General features: G+C 45.7%; 1 protein-coding gene and 1 long non-coding RNA gene across 4 annotated transcripts; one reads left to right on the top strand and one right to left on the bottom strand.

Moving 5' to 3' along the window:
• Positions 1 to 1,325: 1,325 nt before the first annotated feature.
• On the bottom strand, positions 1,326 to 2,665 carry LOC129213712 (cytochrome c oxidase subunit 6A1, mitochondrial). The gene is made up of 3 exons (XM_054844304.1): positions 2,506 to 2,665; positions 2,009 to 2,148; positions 1,326 to 1,595 (listed from the first exon to the last, which is right to left on the bottom strand). The coding sequence occupies exons 1-3, from the start codon at positions 2,606 to 2,608 to the stop codon at positions 1,509 to 1,511; spliced, it is 330 nt and encodes a 109-aa protein (XP_054700279.1). The 5' UTR covers positions 2,609 to 2,665; the 3' UTR covers positions 1,326 to 1,508.
• A 130-nt stretch (positions 2,666 to 2,795) lies between these two features.
• On the top strand, positions 2,796 to 15,215 carry LOC129213741 (uncharacterized). Of its 3 annotated transcripts, none has more exons than XR_008579519.1 (6): positions 2,796 to 2,832; positions 6,289 to 6,504; positions 7,980 to 8,069; positions 10,366 to 10,497; positions 10,872 to 10,997; positions 13,704 to 15,215. It is a non-coding gene; the product is annotated as an uncharacterized LOC129213741 (long non-coding RNA). The 3 variants fall into 3 exon arrangements; XR_008579520.1 differs by lacking the exon at positions 2,796 to 2,832 and adding an exon at positions 4,394 to 4,969 and having other exon boundaries at positions 6,289 to 6,465; XR_008579518.1 differs by lacking the exon at positions 2,796 to 2,832 and adding an exon at positions 4,394 to 4,969.
• Positions 15,216 to 18,107: the final 2,892 nt, after the last annotated feature.

Here is an 18,107-nt window from a genome sequence, read left to right as displayed (position 1 = left end):
AGCAAAGCGGGGCTGTTGTTCCCCATGTCTTTGGCAATGGCAGTTGGGTAGCCCAAGTTAGCCACACTCCTATTCTAGTGCTGTGTCAGTACAGGGGCTAAACAAATAATCAAACAAGCTGTTGACACTTCAACTGCTGGGTCACTCAGGTACAAAGAAAAATAGTAAATAAAGGGAAAGGTCTTACTAAGGGCACCGTAAATAGCATTTTGGGGACTGTGAGTATGCAGGTTTTGTTGTTTTTGTTTTTTAAGAAGTAACTGAAGAAAAGTTTGCTTTTCTGTGATATTCATGTAGGAGTAAGTGCAGAGCAATTTTGTCAACTTTAAAACAACTGTGCCCATCAGTGCCTTATTCTGTGCTTTTAACACAGAAAAGCTTGTCTTAGCAGTCATTTTACTGCTAAGTGAATGAAATAAATTGCATTGAAGCATGGGGAGGGGTTTCCCACAGTGCCCACTGTGAGCTGCTTGCTTGCCATCCATCACTCCTTTCAGCAGCAAGGTGCCAAGTCAGCCGCTGCATCCTTCCTTTTGGGAAAAAAGGTATTAATGATAGCCAAGACATAGCCCTCTCTTTTATACCATGCAAAAAACCATAGAAGTTGCAGAAGGAATTGGAAAATGGTTGACTTGCAGAGAAGAAAAAGTTCAAAATTAATACTGTACTGGAGCAGACTCAGGGCTTTAGAATTGGCTGTTAACTACAGAAGATAATTAAGCTCTTCTAGGTTAAGAAGCTTCTGAGTGACACAGTATGTATTACAGACGTACGCAATGGAGCAAAACCTGTGTTTTCATTTTTAACACCTGTATGAGAGACTTTGTACAACCAGACTGCAGCTTGATAAAAAGCAGAATACTGAACAACATATGTGCTGATATACTAGAAAATTTGAGAGCTGAAGATTCGAAAGTGCGCAGAGCTTAATTAACATCTTTGCTTGCACTCACTCCCCCAGAAGGGGCTAAGAGAAAATTGCCTTCATGACTTAATAAATAGTGCAATAGCTGATTCTGGAGAATGTGCTTCAGTATATACTGAATTTTAATCTACAGTAATAGCCTGATAGGTGTTCATCTGGCTGTGAGCTGTGGGTTTACAGTGAACAGTTAAACCAGACATGAGGAATATGAAATTGAGTAATGTCCTATGCCGAATGCATTCCTGTTAGCATTAACAGATACAGGAGAAGGTATTAATATTCAGGCAGTCAAACCCCCAAACTCCTGCGCTGCATCCTGTGGGAAGCCTCAATGTTTTAATCAAACACTGAACTAAAGAACTTCTAAGGATTCAGATTAACAAAAAAGTCAAATCCTAAATTCAAGTTCAGAGTTGTTTATTAAAGGACCTCTACACATGTACAGACAGAGGCCACAATACCATTCAGCTTCATCGTAGAAGGAATGTGGAGTTTTATAAGTGATGGTTCCCTAAATGATGGTTCCCGCACAACATTCTGGTCCAAGACAGGAAGAGCCAACGTTCTGGCTGTGGTCAACATCTCAGTTTTCATCTTCATAACCGGTTGGGAGAGGATTAACACGGGGGTTGTGGAATAGAGTTTTGTTCCCATCACCCCAGGGGAAAGGCTGTTGAAAGAAGGAGGAGAATGAGCCAGTGGCAGCTCACTGAAAGATCCATACAGCACAGGAAACCAACAGCAATATGGATTCGCACGATGCGCTGATGTTCCCAGACTGCAGGAAGCAAGAGCTGGAAAACAGTCTCCCTGTCTCTAGACAAGATCCTTGCTCTTGCTTAAATATCAACTGCGCTATACTATTGGACCCCAGTTTTGAAAATTTGGGATCACGTCCGTTAGCTTTTAGTTTAAGGTAAGTACAGCAGCTCTAGGACTGAAATGTTTTTCAGCAAGACAGCAGGATTACTTGGCAGTGGGGAGGCTTGTGAATACCACAGGTCCTTCATCAGAGCTCTGAAAAACTCTTTTGCTGTCTCAGAAACAAAAAAGAGAGCCTTGAAACAGAGCAGGCAAACGTACCTTGGTCCTGATCCGGAGGTGAGCGTAAGGAACAAACTCGGGTCTCTCGTGCTCGTGCTGCCCTTTCAAGTAGCAGTTCAGCATGCAAACACCAACCCCGGGCAGAGCCACCACGAAGGTCAAGAGCTTCCACAGGCGGGCTAGTAGAAAGCGTTACACGAATTAGAACAAGTCACATTTCCATTAGCGTTAGTGACCTGAGAGCGCGTTAAATGCGGTCAGTACCTTAACGAGGAATGACGCCACGTCCCTCCCCAGCGCGCAGGTCTCCTCCCCGGTTTCAGGGAGAGGAGAGAGCTCCCCTCTCCTGCGGGGATCCGGGGCTCACGGTTCAAGCCACAGCTCTCCCAGGGAGACTGCCGCCCCCCGCGCCGGAGCCCACACCGCCGGAGCCTGCCGAGCGCCCCGGCCCCGCAGCAAAGGGCAGCGGCTGTCAAGGACAGCGACGCGCCGACCGCGAGCCCAAGCTACGCCCTCGCCCCGAAGAGACCCGTTACCTCCGCCGCCTTCGTGGGCTACGGCCGACATGCTCCGCCCCGGCAGGGAGCGGGGGGCGGTGGCGCCGAGCAGCAGCCGGGAGACCCTTCCGAGCGCCGCCATCCTCTCAGCGTCCGCGGGCGCCCACCGGAACCGGAACCGACGGCGGCCGACAGGGAACCGGGCATGCGCACTCCGCGCCCACCGCGAGCCTGACCTTGAGCGGCGATTGAGGCCGCCATACTGCGCATGCGCCATCCTTGAGGGGCGTGGGAGGGTGGATCCGTTAGTGACGTACGCGCCGTGGTGTGTCGTTAAAGGAGGGGGCAATGGGCGCCATTTTGGTGGTGAGGGGCGGGGGAGGTGTGTGGCTGGTTGAGGGTGGCCCCGCCCCGCCGCCGTGGGATGAGGAGGGTGTGGGGGAGCGCTGGCCTCCTCCCAGCGTGAGGGGACCGTGGGGCTGGGGCAGCCACGAGGGGCTGTCGAGGGGCTGTCGAGGGGCTGTCGAGGGGCTGTCGAGGGGCTGTCGAGGGGCTGTCGAGGGGCTGTCGAGGGGCTGTCGGGCTGGGGCACAGAGAAGGGGGTCTGCAGTGATTTGTACTGGCTTCCACCCGGTGTGGATGGCACCTGTGGCCACACAGCTCCCTGGAGCAGGAGGAAACCTACTGATGTATGGCATCGCGTGCAGAGGCAGTCGGGGAGGGAGGTCTGCCAGCGTGGCCGTCCATGAATGAGGTTCAGGGACTCTGTGGTCAGTGTAGGATCCCAGGACTGTCACCTAGGCCACCTGTGTGGAATTTCCCATCAGTGTGCAGCTGTATTTGAGTTTCTTTTATGCAACAGCAGAGAAAGGCTGTTAGATTTGTTAATGTGACTTTTTCATGTTGGGGACCAATCCCATCACTGCCATATAAAAACTGTTTCAATCATGACAGTAAAATGATGTTTACCATTAATGAAATGCAATTTTGTAACCACTGGTGTGTTTTCAATTATGTGGATTCCTGGGGTGATAATGCTGAAATAATAACATCACTTGAATAAACATGAGATCTCAAGAAAAAATAATAATTAATTTACAAATAATTATTATTATTTTATTCTTTATTGGAGCCTGGTGGTTGGCTGTTTGACCTTTGGGAGAAGCCATGCAGATGGCTTCAAGCACTTAAAACCACAGTGAAACAAGAAAACCCATCCTGCGATGGATGTAGAGAGTGAAACAGACCAAGTGGGAAAGTAGAGAAATGGGGCTTTGAGGAAGGGGTATGGAAAGGTCTGGTCTGATGATGAAGGAATTGCATCTTCCTCCTAACAAGGTATGTGTCTTTGTGGAAGGAGGAGGAGGAGGTTTGTCAAGTGAAAGATGAAGAGGAACTGAAGGAAAGTGCGAGAGCTCCACCCTGGTTTGGGGTTATGTTACTATGGAGCGCTGCTCTGGCCAGGTCCATGTTTCACCTTGTCCCACAAAACTGATTGCTTCTCCCTTGGCAAGGTCAGAGCACGTGGCATGGCTGGGTTGCTGTTACGGCATGGTTGGTGATGGTAGGGACCTGTGTTTGCTGCTGGGGAGTGTGAGTTCTTTCTGTCACCTGGAGAAGGACTCGTGTCTGAATTCACTGTGTAGCATATAGGAATGGTAAGGTGGCCTGGATCTTGGAAAGCTGTTGTGAAACATACCTTGGCATAAAAATATTGCTCAGTTGTTTATGTTTATTGTATCTTTGCAGTGTAAGCTAAGTACTTTGGTTTATTTGTTATTCTCTTTATTTTTTAAATCACAATTACCTCTTCCAGCAATTTGTTTTCATATTATTTAATTTAGTAATTTATTTTAAGAACAGTCTTGCTTTCATACTGAAAGGACAAGTTATTCCCTGGTGGCATCGTGTGTACCTACAGAAGTATTATTCTGTCTTCATTGACATGATGCATTTTGTACAGTACAGACCTGAAACCACTGCAGCTTGCTGTGTGCACGCTTAGCTGCTTTGCTGAATGAGGCTGGGAATGTTATGTCATTAAGTCGTCCCCATTTGAGGTAGATTTTGCTTTTCTCCACCTGCATCCTTTGGCTTCAGGCTTATGAGATATGTAGTATCAGACTTTAAAAAAGGAATTTGCATGTGACTTTTCTTGGGAACAGAAGATGCAAGAATTACTTTGTATAATATTTAAGTGATGAAACCAAGATTAATTTCTGTATCCTAAAGCAAATCACGAGTGTTGTTTTTATAGCAGGAGCTATAAACTACAAAACAAAACTACTTCTTTGTAGCAAAGAGAACTATAAGTAAGCAATGGACAACAATGGTTACAAAAGAGGAAAAAAAAGGTCAGCAAAACAAGAAGCAAACTTCTGTCTAGGGTGAGGAAAGAAGCGTAAAGTGGTAGTCTCTAAAATAAAAAGAATGTCAGCTGTGCTGCTGCAGTAGCCTCAAAAGACAACATGCAAGTGCTTGGCAGGAGGTGAGAGGAGCCAAGGTGAGCTTCTCCCTTGTTGTCCCTGATACCTTCATTCCTCTGACAGTCTTGAAAATGCTCTTCAGAAGAAGATGCTCACAGAGAGCAGTATGAAGTAGTGGCAACTCTTAGCACAGCTGCCCCCGGTTAAAAGAAGTTCCTTGTGAGCATTTCTTCCACCCATGGAGCTCCAAGGGGCTTGTGGAGAGTTCAGGACTGTCCTCTACCTGAGTATGATGGCAGTTTCATTATGGTCTGGGTTATACTGATTTAAAATGGGACTTTCTTAGGCTTTATCATCCCAACAGCTGTGATTAATCTCTGTATTAGGTGTGTCAGGAGTCTAATGAGTCTGATTCACCTCTTATTTAAATATGTGGTGTAAATTGGGAGTGACTGCTAGAAGACACAAAAGATTCCATGTGAAAAATTTCTTCTCATTGAGATGACAGGTACTTGAAGAAACCTAGATATTTTAAGAGTATTGTGAAGAATGTTTTTATATAGTTGTATGAAATACATGTAACTGTGCAATATTTAATGGTTATTATCCCTGTGATGATTGCAGTCATCCTGACACCGTGTGTTTTTACAAAGGTGTGGGGTAAATATCAGTGAATGAACAGACGACTCTGCCACTGCCTCAGTAGCTCTGTCTGGGTTATTGACCTGTGGTGTGGGAACCCCCTCTTGTACTCACTGGTATGCACTGCTGCCTTACAGAAGAGACTTCATCTGAGTTTTTCCACAACTGACCTATTTGAGGGCCTCTCACTTGAATTAGAAACTAGCTTATCACCTTTAAAAACCTGGTCCTAAATCCAACCTTGTGAGGAAGTTTCAACACGTACATTTTTCCAGAAGACCCAGCATCCTTGGGAGCTTTCTGAGTGCAGAAATGCTACAAAATTAGCTCTGAAAAAGTAAAAGGGGGAAAAAAAAAAGTCACTTTGAGAAGGCTGTTTTCAGTGTGGGCTAGAACTGTAGTCTGACTTGGTTACTCAGTGAATGTCTTCTGCTGGGTGTGCAGCACCTGATTTGAACACTTTGGATTGTATCACTGTTCTGTTTAGCAAAATTTGAACGATTGCAGCGAGCTGGTGTTCAGTAGAGGTGGAGGTGACCTGCTAAGCTGAAAAAGAATGTTTGCAGCACAAAAGAAAGCTTGGGTTTATATGTGCTAAGCACAGAAATGCTTGCAGAGGCAGGAAGCATCAGCCTTCAGGTAACCGCTGTAAAAGTTAGTGAGTTTTGAGATAGGGAGGTTCCACTGTAATTCAGAATCAAAGGCCACTTTCCAAAGACTCACCTCTCACCTTTCTTTTTCTTATTTTTCCTAGCTGCAGTGGTGGCTAGCGGAGAGAAGAAGACACGGATAACAGCATGAATCACTGATGAGATGTGATTTATAAAAGCCTTCGATACCGTCAGCTGGGGCCGAAGGCTCTCAGAGCAATGCCGGACTGGCCCGCCTGGTGGCAAACTGCTTTCACTGGAAGTGCCTCTCCGTTTAGGAGGTTTGGGAACGACAAACGTGCTCACTGGGACTTCAGACTGTAATCTCATCTCTCTGCATTTTCAAATTTTTGGGGACCTGCTCATCTCTCAAATAGCAATGTCTCCTCCATTAGATACTCTATTAACAAACACAGCTACAGAGATAGCGCCTGTGTCTCAAACTTCACAGTTTCTGGGGGGTTCTTCATCTTCTCCCTGTAGTCCTGGAACTGCAGAAATCAATATTCTGCCATCTGTAAATCCTTTGTTCCCCTTTTCACCAGGGCTTTATCAGCTTTGTAAGTGAAGGAGGGAGGGTGGAAGAGGGCGTTGAGAGAGCCATTGTCCCTTCTCTCGGGAATGATCTGGAAGTGCTATGCAAATCTTCATTTGAAGACCCTGGGAACTGGGGGAGGGCTTTAGCTGCGAGCTCAGTAGGAGGGGAGCTCTGCATCCCTGCTCACACACTCCTGCCTAGTGCAAGTAGCTGGGAAGAGTTTTTTGAACTGGCAGAAGAGACGTTTTGTGCTTTGTGCGCTTCTGTGAGGCTTTGCGCTACTTATGTCCCCTGCTTTGTGCTTTTTTCTGCCTGCTTCTTCTAAATGTTTGCATAAGAATTGGGTAAGGGAGAGATCTAAGAGCTGCGATTAGCAGTGCTGAAGTCGGAACGGTGCAGGGTGCAGCACCCCTCCTGCCTCCCCACCTCGTGCCCTGGAGTCTCCCACCAAGCAGCGGTGCAGTTCCAGCGGCGCAGCCCGGCTGCTGGCGTTAGCAGAGAGCACGGACGCAGTTTCTGTAAGCGAATGATTCAGCTGGTCAGGAGTAGTGGAGTAAAAAGGTTTGCAGTTCTCAAATTATCACGTTGTAGCCAGGTCTTAAAAAGCCTCCTCTTAACGGGGGCAAAGACTCACAGACCAGTACCTGCTTTACGAAACCCTGCTGTCTGTCCTGGCTTGGCTCAGAGCTCTGTGTCACCTGTTTTGTATTAGGGCAGGGTCACACGAACTGCCAGTTTCCTGAAGCTGTGTGGGTCCTTCTTAGGCCTCATGGAAGGGGAAATATCCTGGCTGCATAGACACATGGGCGAACAGGACAGCGGGGGAGGGAGAGTGCAGATTCATATTTAGTAGGCATTTTTGTGTTTATAAGCTACTGTAAGGGCAGTTGTAGTCTTTTTGGTTTTTCTGACCTTCGTTTTCATGGCATCAGCCCCATTGATTGTTTTTCAAACTTTGAGGGGTTTTGCGTTCCAACAGGCCAAAAATTACTCTCAAACCATGACAGCCCTGGAAAATGCCTCACTCTTCTGGACTGTTGAGAAGATGCAGCCTTTTAAAAATCTCACCTTTATCAAAGCCACAGGAACACATGCCACGAGACCTGATTCTCTCTTACCTCCCACGTTATATCCAAAACAATGTAAAACTCTGGTGTTTTGTTTTGCAAGTACTTTACTGCTTTGTAGAGGGAAAGTGCATCCCAAGCATACTCTCAAATGCACAATTGAGTCTAAATCTGACATTTTTTTTTCAAGTGTAACTCTAGAGTGACTCAGCTGACCTGGGTGAACATCCACTGGAACCATGCTAGCTGGAAACCAGCCTGGGTGTGCCCTCTCGCTCCTGTAAGTGCTCCCAACTACCTGTGCACGCTCGCGCATCCGTGTAGATGCTTTTCCGAGTACACTTGTTTGCATGCAGGCTGGTGTATGAATGCACATTCTTCTCACCCGCTCTTCACATATGCATGCAAACACACACACATTCTCAAGTGCACACACCCATTCCCTTTCTCTGGTATACATTTGCGCGCATACACAGACCTTTTTGAAAGCTCCTGTTTTCAGAAAGGTTTTATTTATAGGTCCTGCCTGGTTGTGAATGTGAAAGGGAGAAAGCCCCTCAGAGGCTTCCTTTCATGTGTAAATCAGCCTAGGCTGAGAGCATTGGGGTCACAGAGAGGAGGATTTCACTCTTAATTACTCAGAGAGAAAGCAGGCAGGGGACTTTCTCAAACTAATAGGGTTGTTCTCTGCTGGGGAAAGCAGCTTGAGATGCCCAAGTTTCTCTTGCATCAGACTTTGGGCTCTGATTCACAGGCTTCTTCTGCAAGTAGCAAGAGCTGGTGTGTACGTGGCACTTGGAACAAACAGTTCAGCTTCCAAACCGGGTTACTTATTAAAGATGGTTATGTTCATTCTGATAACTGGGTGTTCTTTGGAGACTAGTGGAAGAACTGACCTAGTCTGCTTTATTTTTATGCCACTTTTATTGAAAAAACTGTATTAGTCTGTGCTGTGTGTATCTGTGACTCCATCTGAGGACCTCAGCGTTCTTCCTGGCATACCTGAAAGCTCCCACTTCTGTGCCCAGCAGAAAAATGTTATTGTCTAGAGATTAGTCCAGTGAGCAGGGCCCTGAACTTGGACTTAAAACCAGCCCTGAATTCCCAGTTCGGCACCAAATCCCTTTGTGACCTTTGACAAGAGATTCGCTACCCCGTGCCTGGCTGTGAAACAGCATAATCTCTCTAGGATGGGGCTGTTAAGAACAAAAGTCAATATGGATTGTGATACTCTTGAAATAAGGCTGTGAATGCCAAGGTAAATGTGGGTGATGAGCATGTCTGAAGAGATGTGGGGTTTTTCCCTGGAATGCAGTGCAAGCACGTGGATTCCTCTGCTAAAGTATCACTGTCACTTTTCATGCACTGACACAAAACTGACTCTGGAAACGTACTGCGGGGACGGGGACACCCCAGTCACAAACCACTCGTTCTCTACAGGAACCATGGGGCTTGTACAACCACTCACTAATACAAAGTGCAGCTGTCAGTAGTTGCAAGGAAGAGATCTGTGCTGTCAAGTGCACGCACGCAAGCAAGTATATTTTTTAACTTCAGTTAACTCAGCTAAAATTCGATCCTGTCATCTGCACCTCCTTTTTATATGGCCTCTGCTTTTCTGGATAGGAAATAAATGCTTTGAGGGCAGAACGTTCCCAACCTGTGCACAAACAGCCCCCCAGGAGCCCTGATACAGGATTCTGGAAGCTGGGTTAGTTCAGCTTGCCTGGGAAGGCAGAGGTTTTAGTCTGGGAGCACCTGTTTGAGGAAGCTCACGGTAGTGGTGGGGGCCGTGGGCAGAGGAGGTCAGCAGTCTGAAGTGTCTGCAGAGGTCAGAGAGAAATGAATGGGTCATTTCTTTTGCAAATGAAGAGCTGCAGCCTGGAGCAGCCTTAGCAGAGCCCAGCATGTGGGTCCAGGCTGTTCCTTTTATGAGCTGATGGAAATGGGGCCCAAAAGGACTTCCATGATGGAGTTCTGTCACAGCCTTTGTTATCTTTGCCTCCCGCAGCATGCACTGGGCATAGAATATGGATCGAGGGTTATCCTGGCTACCAGCACAGTCAAGAGGATGAAGGCTTTATGGCTGCATAGAAAACCTAAGGCTGCAGGGTATCGTTATTGCCATTCCACAAGGAAAATCTTGTTTTAAGATGTAGAACACATGTTTCTTTCTGCTTTAGTGCTCCTTTTTACCCAGCCTACCCTAAAATGAGTAAATCCAAGGACTGCTTTAAAATAATGCACATAACTGAGTAACAGGGATTAAAAAGCCTGGTTTCTCTTCATTCTGGTGGTAGATTGTCAGTTACTTTGACAAAGCCCTGTGAATGCTTTATGCCTCACTTTTTCTGTAAAACTCTGAAGAATAGTAGTGTATTCCTTTTTCTAAAACATTTTGAAGATTTGGGGCACAGAGTGCTTTATATATGCAAAATGTCTGTCAATGAAGTCTCTCTTTCTCTACTTTTTATGCAACAATGTTACTTTCTCTGAATTGTTGAATTAGAATTGGGTTTACGTTATATAAACAGCGTCAGTTCTGTCTTGCCATTTGCTCTTTTGCTTCTTTGCAGACCACCAGGGAACTTCTTTTGCTGTGCTGTAGCAATGGGAGGTGGAGACACCTCGAGGAGAACGTCGAAACAGACAACAGCAATTACAGTCAATAACATCTATGACTTGAGAAAATCTTGCCTCAATTACAGGTTTGTGTGTGATCTGTGCATGCCATCTTTCCTGCATACAGGTGTTTAAAATAAGGCAGGGCATGGGAATAACTTTCCCTTGTAGGGGCTCTAGGAACAGCTTGTGATTACTCTTGGCTTTTCACAACCTCAGAGTAGGGCAGGATGGGGGTTTTAAGGGAAGGCAGCTGAGGTTGGACTAACTGTGCTCAGGGTTTTTCCTCACTGCTGTGATGTTGCAGCCATGACAAGCAGTTAGATGTTAGAACAGTCCTGGGACCGCCAGAACTTGCACTAAAGAGGAAAATGAACTTAGGTTTAGATTTTATTTTCTAGCCTCTGCTATGTGTGAAGGATTGGGGTTTTTTATGGCTTTTATCTCCATTTTCCTTTAGAAACCTCAGGAGGACTGTCCACCTTTCAAATCTGTTTTGATGTGTTTTAAATGCATGATATGGAGCACAGCCACTCTCAGTAGGTTGCGGAAAGAGGACATAAAATCATAATGTGTCTTCGGGGGGGTAAGCATGTTCTTTATTTCCTAGAAGCATCAGCCAGGTTTACATCACATTGTGTAAGAAGAGCTGCAAGAGAAGATGAATGTTTCTGAGGGCTTAGAGACAGTTTCATGTTTGGGGTAAGGCTGAGGTTAGCCATGGAGCCTGCGTCCAGGCAGTAATTTGACAGCAGACATGGGCACACAGTAATGCAGTCTCTGAAAATCACAGAAGCCTGCTGAGTTATTGTGAGCTGGAGGAGCTTTTCTGTTTGTGGGCACATGGGTCTGCCTGCCTCACATTGTGAAGACATAACTGAGACATAAAGGAGGCTGGCAAATTGCAGAACACTGATGGAAGGGGGGACAGGGGGCAGAAGAAGAAAAGTTAAGAGTTTGTAGACAAAGGGCTCAAGCCTAGTTGTGAATTCCTAGCAGGTAGTTGGTCTTTAAATGAAAGCATTTGTCAAGTAACTACAGATTTAATGTGGGAATTGGATAGATATCTGCAGAGGTTTTTGCACCCTGTTTGCAGTGTGATTGCTGGAGATGTTGAGAGAAAGCAGTTTTGCTTTCTACCATGGTGTATATTTGTTCATGTGCCTAAACTATATAGGGCAGGCAGTATAGAGGATATCACACAATGAGACACAGATGACACTATGGGGTATGGGCATATAGTGTCTCCGCAGATTGTGACTGATTGTAAATAAGGCATATAACCTGCTTTCCTTCTGTTAGTACCCCACCATACCGTGAGCATCACTGTTGGACTATCCAGGGCCTTGCGTCAGCAGCACTGTGCTGTACCTGGCTGATGGTCTATATCCCCTGTCCCACAGACCCACTCCTGTTCCACCTGGGCAATGCCCCCTGCTCAGCATCTCCGTTGCAAGTAGTGGCTTTCTTGGACCCTATGTTATCTCTTCTGATTGCACTGGGACATTGGTGTCACGATGTAGTTGCTTGGTTGTGCTCAGCAGTGGCTGTGATCAGACTGCACATCCGCACTGTGCCCGTCACTGAACTGCTGGAACAGATGCATTCCACGGAGCACAGCCAGCAGCTCCTCTCTGGTCAGTGTGTATCCCCTTTCTGTGCCTGTGAGGGCTCAGTTAGGGAATATAACAGGCTCTGCGTGGCAGGTTGGTAGGCAGTCCCCCCCTGCACTTCCCCCAGCGTCCTACCACAGCTGTAGCTGATGCACAGGGCTGTAGTATTTTGAGATTGGTCCCTCATTCCAATTTCTTTTTTTAACTTTCAAAAGCCTCTTCTTGAGCCTTGAACCATTCCCATGCTGTAACCTGGTGAATTAATTGCTAAGGACTCAGAAGTTTCAGATAGATGTGTGCTGAAACTAGCTACATGGTTGGCCATTCCTGTAAATCATTGGACTCTTCATAAATTTCTTTCTGGGCTTTTTCTTAAAAGCCCTCTCCCAAAGTGGACACAAGACAATGGACACCAGCAGGCACAGCTCCCAGTGACTAGGATATTGTCACATATCCAAAAGCCTGGTGGGAGGAGCAGACATTAGGTCTGAATTCATCCTGGCAGGGAGATTTGGCTGAGAGAGGAGGAAAAGAAGGAGGTCAGAGGCAGCTCCAAGGAAACGGCTTTGGTTTAAAATGTTTCATTAGAGTTTTCACACTGGAAATACAAAGTACGGGAATACAATTGCTTGGCAGAGGCACCACATTTAGTAACAGTCTGTATACGTTCAATACTCTATACAGAAGGAGACAAAACATATCCCTGGCCGTCTCAGCAAAATTACAGGTCCCTCTTGTGAATGTGACTTTTTTTTTTTCCAAAATAGCTTACATAATCTGGAAATGTTTTTTTATCAGTTTTGATAAACAGATGTTCTTTTTCCAGTAGATCATTGCTCTCTGCTGAGGCTGTGCAGCCTTTGCAGGGCAGACTAGCTTTATCTAAGCAGTGTATCAGTGTCAGTCCAGCTGGGAACACTACTGGGATGCTCACCTGACATTGTTTCCCTTCCCCTCTGTGTCTGTCTCTGATTTTTTTCCCTGTTGTATCTCAATAAGATAATCACGGTCACCCTTTTCCAAAGGGTTACTCTTCCTCTGTTGATTTGACAAGCTCCTTTTTTGGAGATAGTTCTCACTTGCCACTTGAGCTTTATCTCCTCAGGATGTTTTACCTCCTTACGCAGGCAGGGCTGGGAGTTTGGACTGGCACACATACCTGCAACACCTAGCCAAATGCAGGTTATGGCAAATGTCACCACTGAGGAGGCAGGGAATGGGATGCCAGTATGTCTCGTCTGCTTTCTTCTTTTGGGACATCGCTTGACCAAAGAGTATATGGTCTGGATGGATTTTTTTAATGGGAAGTCAGGATTAGTTTACATTTGTTTTTTTCTGTTTTAAGTTATAGGTGAAAAACTTAAGAGGTGCTTTGTTGTTACATCCCAGTGGCAGTTTTAAATTTACTCTGGCTTAGAAAAAAGTGCTTCCAAGCAGACTGGCAAAACAAAAGCACACATACAGTGCCCTGCAAAGGTCGTTCCTGATCAGACCCTGAAACAGATGAAGTACAGTTTGTCAATCTTTCATGCCACCAACCCTTGTGCATGTTTGTACCCAGGTTCTTTTGTCAGCACTCCAAGTAATGCTTATGTTCTCCACTGACTGTGCTGGGCAGCATGTTGTCAGGGCTCTGGGTGCACCAGCTGATTCTGCAACCTCTTTCCCCTGTCCTACAGGTTTGGCTGCCTGTGTTCAAGGTCTGCCCTGATACGGTGGAGTGTAACCTGGCATCAGAGTGCTGTGAAAAGAGCTGTGTGCCAAAGAGCTGAGAGAAGCCTGCTGGGGCCTTCCCACTTCCCTTGGGAGCCACGGCACAGAACTGCTCTTGTCCTCAGTCCTCATCTGGGGCAGGCCGTAGGGATGTCCGTGTCTGGCTTTGGACCTTGCTCCTGACCCTGACTTGACTTTCTGGTTTGGCCTCAGACCTGGCTCATCCCTACAGGCTTGTCTGACGGTCACTGGGCTCCTGGCAAATGTGGTTGCTGTCACTGGACCTGCTCTGCTCTTCTTGCGTGGTCACTGTGGCACTGTGCCCCTTTACACTGAGGTCCTTTCCCTGTGTCCCTCACTCAGCCCGGCCCGCCTCCACTCCTCGTGCTCCCCAGGCTCCTCTGCCGCTGCTGTGCTGCCCTGCTCCCGGCATTGGCCGCAGCCTTTTAGACACAGCATCTCCATCCGTCTGAGAAGTCAGAGAGTAAAGGGGCAGTGATACGAGAGACAGTGTGGGATCATGCTGGTTTATTGCTATGACAAATAAGAAGGATGTGGCATTAGCTTTGCCTCCCTTCATTTCCAACTTCCTGAAAAGACAAACTGAAAATTGGGTCTGTTGGACTCGGACTGCCAAGAAAACAGCCGGCAGGAGGAGCTCTCTAGACGTTTCGCCGGATCATTTTCGGACAGTCATAGCTGCATGTTTCAAGGGCATCACTTTAGATCTACTTTCTTGGGACTTCCTTGCAGACAAACCAGCAGCAACAGAAGACAGAGGCAAGTTCCTGGTATTGCAGCTGAGCAGCTCCAGTGAATTTTTTTTTTTTTTGAGACTTCTCAGATTCCTTTTCCTACCATGATATCTTTCTCTGTCGCTGTTTCAGAAAGTGTTTCAGAAGTGTTCCTGAAGATGTTAGGGATTCTTTCTGGTCTCTGGAAGGTGACAAGTGTTTTATCTCTCCAGAAAGTTAGTGTAAGATTTTTATGGACAGCATCCTAACTGCAGAGTAAAGAATTCCAAAGCAATGCTTGTCTTTGCATAGAAAGATATCCTGCTGGATTCCTCATGACCTCTGAGGGGACCTGTAACCAAAGAAGCTCTGAAACATATCAATACCACTCTGAGTATTGGCTTAACAAAGTTATTCAAATAGTTCTGCCTCCTTGTGTACAGTTCATCTTTTTCTTCTGTAAGAAGCAGGTACAGAGGACGGTAGTCACTCTTTTGCACAGCACTGTATTCTCATCAGTTAGGTGCAAAGTATCACCCTGCTTCTTAAGGCCAATCTTGCAACCCTAAATTGCCTGGGCCCCATGGCTGTGCCTCTGCACTACCTTTAAAAAAGAATTAAGATTATTTTTTTAATGTGGTGAATTCTCTACTTTTGTAAGTCTGGCCCTCATTTAGTTATCTAAGTGGGAACTTGATGCCTTCTGGTCTTGAATGTTGCTGTAATAATTATTTTGATTCTGAATATGCCAGAAACTATTCTAATGCATATCAGTGTAAATTAAGTCAATAGAGATTCTTCAAATTTATCCTGGCGTTCAAGAGAATGGAATTCATGCACTTCAATTTACAGCTTATTAAGTGATCAGAATTAATGAACTCGCAACAACCTTTTCTGTTCTTGTTTACACATTTTCTTCCTATTCACTCATAACGTACATGATTTAGAAAAAGCAGAGGGTTGAAAAGGCAGTGTGTGGGTCAGATATGTCCCACAGAGCACAGCATTGTGCTTCAGGCTTTAATCATATTTGCAAAGCTGCTGTGTCGAAATGGCACCTTCTGACTCAGTTGATGCACAGAAACCCAGTTCAATTTTCAGAACCCCCTCTGCATTCTGAAAACTAGTAAAATGTTTGTACTGAGGAACAGGGAAGGTGTTCTTCAGAGTTACTGGAGTTTAATAGATACAGAACAATTCCTCCTTTTTTTGAGAGTAAGTTTTCGGTGTAGTACCATATTTCATCTGGAGGTTGAGAATAATGCAAATCATTGGATCCACCTTTCCTTTATTCTGAATTTGGAAATCACGTGGGATGTCACCAAGAAAACCTCACTTAAACCCTCTTTTTCCCAAGACCAACTGAAGGTTATCCCACTGTGCTTCATTCAGTTCAAGGTTGGAATCACAAAAGGATCCCTTTGATTTTCATAATGTTTAAGGCTAAACTTGTCAGGCTGCATGCTCATCCGGACATCATTTTTCTCTGACTTCATGGAACTGGACAACTTCTAAATGCTCTGTCTGATCAATTGCAAAAATTTCAGAGACTTCCTATTATTACTGGGAGAGAGAACACCACTAATTTGTGAAAATACTAGGAAATCAAAAAGGGAAAAATAGGGGAGCAACAGTAATTTAGATACCGCTGCACTTGTAGATGAAGCAACCGGGTGATAGCACTTGCATACCAATACCTTTATCTCATCTCTGCCTATCACTCTAGAAAAGTCATCATGTGAGCACACTGAAAGATCTGTCACCAGATAAATAATAATACAGTGCTTGTATGCAACCTCTGCAGAACTGGAGGAGAATGAAGAGCTAAAGTTAGAAGGAAAAAGGATGGGGGATGCAGCAACCCTGATATGAGGGAGTTGAGGGTACCCTGCTACAGCAGTAGCGCGGGTGTCCACAGAAACCCTGAGAGTGACATTTAGAGAACCTGTTTACTCAGGGGAAGAAGGTAGATGAGATGTTAAATTGCTGTTGTAGGAGAGAATGAGGAATTCCAGAAGAGGAAAATGTTGGGATCACAGCAACCTATACACAGCCTGCTTGGGGGCACACACGTGCCCCAGGCATTAGAGGAGAGGCTGAGGCATTTGGAAAGGTGGCATACGAGGCATTTGTGCGGGGCGGGGGGGGAGTGCAGCTTATGTTGTAAATCCCTGTATGAGAGCGCAAAATCTTCAAAGGAACAGCTTGTAGATAGTGAACTGCCCTCAAGAAATGAGAAACAGAGGGCAGGCCAGCCATCTTGCACTGAGCAGCTGAGCGTGAGGGGGACCAAGGTAGCAAATGGGAAAGGTTGTTTCAAACGAGGGCTGGTTCTGGCTGATGTATGACTTGCTGAAAACCAGAGAAACTGGTTAGTAACTCAGGCAGGCTAGAGTGGAGCCCAGGGCTGGACAGAGCTCCGAGCAGAGCCACACAAGCAGCTAACTGTGAACTCGGTCCCTGCAGAGCTGCTGAAACTGCCTGCCTGGCTGCTCCTCTCTGTACTGGTGCCGAGGTGCCTCTCAGGGGCTACCGGGCAGTCCCTGCGTGTGAAAGTACCGTGCAGAGGCAGGTAGTCTCTGGAAGTCCATGTATGGCAAATTCCTAGGTCTTTTTACCTCTTTTTGCTTATGTACTTGCATACCAATGTTAGAAGATGAGAGAGACCCTCTGAGGAAAGAGCAGTGAAGTGATACTGGACTCACTCTGAGGATTTGTAAAAACAGTGGGAGGAGAGCCCGTGATTGCATTAGGGAAGGTAGAGCATGTGGCATTCACACGACTCAGCTTTAAATACAATTGACTTAAAATTCTGATTGAAAACCAAACGTGCCTTAATGTAAGTTTCAAGTACTGCTCTATTTCCGAAGTTGTTACTTTTTTCCTCTTTCCTAGTGCTGAGTGTTCAAGCCCACAAGGCCATAACTTAACACTGCTAGTATTTCCATGTTCTGTTTCTTTAAGAAGTTCATAAAACTTGTCACAATACCCCAGTAAAGCTTTTTCTGCTATGCTATCTAATCCAAAGTAGTTTATATCAGATTTATGTTCTGGCAGCTCTGCGATAAACTTGGACTCTACCACATTACAAACACAAAAGATTACTTAAAGTTGTCGTTACTGAATTTGAAGGATTCTTTTGTTTCATGCAGTCCTGCACCCCCGTACCAGGGTTGTGGTCTCCGTGGCTCTGCACCTCATACGCTTACAAACTTAGGCAGCCTGGGATGAAGACATTTCCACCAGTGACAATTTAATATTTTGGTATATTTAACCTCTTCTTTGAGTTAAAATTGTGGATGTCTAAAACATAGTAGAAGACATAAAGCATTGGAGAATTCAGTGAGGTCTGATATTTTGACCAAATGGTCCTTGAGAGGTAAATGCTAGGTTTCTCCTCTCTTGTGTAAGTCCCCTTAAATGTGATGTCTCAATTCATAAGGCTCCCCTGAAACCCTGGATCAACCTTGTGAAATTCCTAGAAAAAGACTATTACGCAGAAAATTATGAGACTCTTGATTTCCCCCCTGGTGTGAGGGGAAACTTAGCCTGAAAACATAAAAGACTGAAACTACGATGTCAGTCACACCCTCAACACAAAGATTATAGGTGTAACCAGAGGAGGAATTCATCACA

This window comes from Grus americana, chromosome 16, assembly GCF_028858705.1.
Source record: "Grus americana isolate bGruAme1 chromosome 16, bGruAme1.mat, whole genome shotgun sequence".
Taxonomy (NCBI): Eukaryota; Metazoa; Chordata; class Aves; order Gruiformes; family Gruidae; genus Grus; species Grus americana.
The sequence above is the reverse complement of the archived record's forward strand: the minus strand, read 5'-3'. Positions and strand labels throughout refer to the sequence as shown.